This window comes from Fundulus heteroclitus, chromosome 18 (assembly GCF_011125445.2).
Source record: "Fundulus heteroclitus isolate FHET01 chromosome 18, MU-UCD_Fhet_4.1, whole genome shotgun sequence".
Classification (NCBI taxonomy): Eukaryota; Metazoa; Chordata; class Actinopteri; order Cyprinodontiformes; family Fundulidae; genus Fundulus; species Fundulus heteroclitus.
Window position 1 is genome coordinate 20,508,493 of NC_046378.1, and position 2,705 is coordinate 20,511,197.

Genomic DNA, 2,705 nt, shown 5'->3' on the forward strand with positions numbered 1-2,705 from the left:
CCCCAGTACCCCCCCGATCCTAAGGCAAAGACCTGCTTCTCTGTCGTGCACTCATCTTCCTCTGGTTCGAAGTAAGGGACATGTGAAAAATAAGTAATTTCTTTTGCCAAATGTGTTTGATGTTTTGTGTCATTCTTAACAGTTTCCCTTGTGTCCCTTTTACAGAGAGACAAACATGATTTTGAAATTAGTGATCTTCACCCTCTCTCTCTCAACAACTTTAGGTATTTTTCCATTTTTTTATGACTCTTTCTTGTTGTAAGCATATTTCCTTATTTCCTTTTAGTTTTTTTTATCTTACAACTATGTTTTTTTTTTTTTTGTCTGCAGCTTATCCTTTGCACAGTGACTCCAGGGAGGCAGCCTGGGTTGACTCAAAGGCCAACCACGTATTTGACAAGACAAACCTCTCAAAAGACGACCAGTAAGTGGACTAAACCAGGCAGCAGGCCAATAAAAAGACAAAATTCTTCAGTGCCTTGTGAAAGTGCTGATACCCTTTGAACCTTTTCCTACTGTGTGACACGCACTCAGTCCTCCTGAGTCAATGTCTTACGCCGAGTCAAGATTTGCAACTGGGGTTGCAGCAGAAGAGGATTTCTTTCTGGATTTAACATGTGCAACCATATCTGGTCTAAAAAGTTTGGAAAACAGCACTTATTTTACGTCTTTATTAAAACGAAACACTAATTTGGCCTAACAAGTAAAATTGTAAAAAAAAAAAAAAATACATAGAAGTTTGTAGTTGGAACAGGATAAGCTATAAAATAAGTACAAGAGGTAAGAATCCTTTTGCAAGGCGCTGTGCTGTATTTGATATAAAATGAAAGCTTTATATCGGTGTGTGTTCATATGATGGGTTAAATAGGGGAAGGAGAAGGCTGTACTATGCATTTCCTTCCTCCTACACTTTTTTAAGCGATGGTTAATATATATTATCTCAGATAATGAGAAGGACAGTGTTTAATAGGATGATTTTACTTTAGGCTTGTTCAAAGAAAAGACTGAATTCATTCATTCAGTAATATATTCACATGAGCTGTTTCTCTGTCTTTCTTTCTTTAGTAGGCCCTACAAGAGCATCATAGACATAAGTGGTCTTTACACCCTTGAAAGTGAGGACATCAGGCATCCCCTCGCGGAGGAAATGCAGCGCAAGCTCACCATGGAGTCGGAGCGTCTGCGCGTCCGTCTGCGCCAGGAGCTGGCCGAGCTGCGGGAGAGGCTGTCTCCGTCTCCGGCACAACTCAGCGCCACCCTGGCCGGCCTGAGGGAGCGCTTGACTCCCCTCACCCAGCAGCTGCAGAGCTCCTTGAGCAGCAACGCGCAGGATCTGTGCAGCCAGCTGGGGCTGTACCTGCAGGGCCTGGAGAGAAGGGCGTCTCAGGTGGAGGCCAGCCCCGTTCTCCATCAGGGAGCTTCCCAGTGGCTTAGCCAAACCCTGGAGGTCAGCAGCGTCCAGCTAGCCAGCCTCATCAATGACTTTCAAACCTCAGCAAGTGCCGCGATTGAACATCTGAAGCAGAAGAGTGACGCTGAAGGAGGCACATCTGGCCCAGAGGTGTGGCAGGCAGTGAGCTCCAAGCTGGGGCAAGAAGTGAGCTCACTGAGGGAGGAGGCACAGGGCAGGGTGGGCGCTCTCAGGGCGCAGCTGGAAGCTCTGCTGGAGTCTGATCGGCCTCGTCAGACTGACGTGGCGGACGGTTTGGAGCAGTTCTGCCACAACGCTGCTCTGCAGAGTCAGGTGCTGCAGGCCCGGATGGAGAGGCTGTTCATAGGGGTGGAGGAGGAGGTTGGAGGCACCTCGGCCTTGTCTCTGCCGCCTTCTGCATCCATGCAGGAAGGTGGATCTTTACGGGAAGACTTCTCAGTTAAACTCTCTGCTCTGATCCAGGATATCATGCACTCTGTGCAGTAACAAAAACTTGCACTTAACAAAACAAAAATCATCATTCGTGTTCTTCTTTCCCTTTGAATCAGTGTGGAAAACTGGCTGTAAATATGACTGAATGAAAAATGCTTGGATTTGGATGACTTTTTTTTTTCCCATTCTGTATGCGAATGAATGATGAGTGTCATGACCATTTTTTTTTACTCGGTGTACAAGTTGCTACCTTTGTTATACAAGTGTAAAAACATGTCAGTGTTTTATTTCAATTGCTGTATGGCTTATCATCGCTGTAAGAGTGCAGAACTGAAATTACTTCATTTATCTTCATTTAAGAAAGATTGTTTCTATTTAAATAACTGTCCTTTCAACCTTTATGTGCAAGATTTCCGAGTATAAGGTTGCAGACAAGATGTGGGGGAAGAATATTATAATGAAGTGTCTCAGTTAAACTCTGTGGTCTGATCCAGGGCATGTGCACATTGCCCTGTGCACTTAAACAAATAGCCAAAGTGACCGGTTCTGACCTTTATTCCTGCACCAGAATTTATGCTTTGACTGTTAGCCTCTGGCCCAGTGTGGAAAACTGGTTGTAAATATGTCTGAATGATTAAATGCTAGAATTTAGGTGATATTTAGTATGTGACTGATTGCATTTATATCATCTCTCTTTTAGTGGAATGTAGAAATTAGTTGTTGCCTGTGTGAAGTATTATCTTTGTGTTTTTATAGAGTTCACAACCAAGATCATTCTGTTGTTTTGAGTTTTATTTATATAAATATCTATATTTTAATAAAAGTCCATTAAACCATTAAA

The 2,705-nt window shown here is 43.4% G+C and overlaps 1 protein-coding gene across 1 annotated transcript; it reads left to right on the forward strand.

Annotated features, from left to right (window-relative positions):
• Positions 1-2,705, forward strand: zgc:162608 (apolipoprotein A1/A4/E family protein). The gene is made up of 4 exons (XM_012868089.3): positions 1-71; positions 166-224; positions 331-424; positions 1,066-2,705. The coding sequence occupies exons 2-4, from the start codon at positions 176-178 to the stop codon at positions 1,916-1,918; spliced, it is 996 nt and encodes a 331-aa protein (XP_012723543.2). The 5' UTR covers positions 1-71; positions 166-175; the 3' UTR covers positions 1,919-2,705.

Bases quoted from the DNA above. Each gene is read 5' to 3' on its own strand.
- zgc:162608 (XM_012868089.3), top strand. From the start codon at position 176: ATGATTTTGAAATTAGTGATCTTCACCCTCTCTCTCTCAACAACTTTA. The intron at 225-330 runs GTATTTTTCCAT...TTTTGTCTGCAG, and splicing joins CTCTCTCTCAACAACTTTAG to CTTATCCTTTGCACAGTGAC. The intron at 425-1,065 runs GTAAGTGGACTA...TTCTTTCTTTAG, and splicing joins AACCTCTCAAAAGACGACCA to TAGGCCCTACAAGAGCATCA.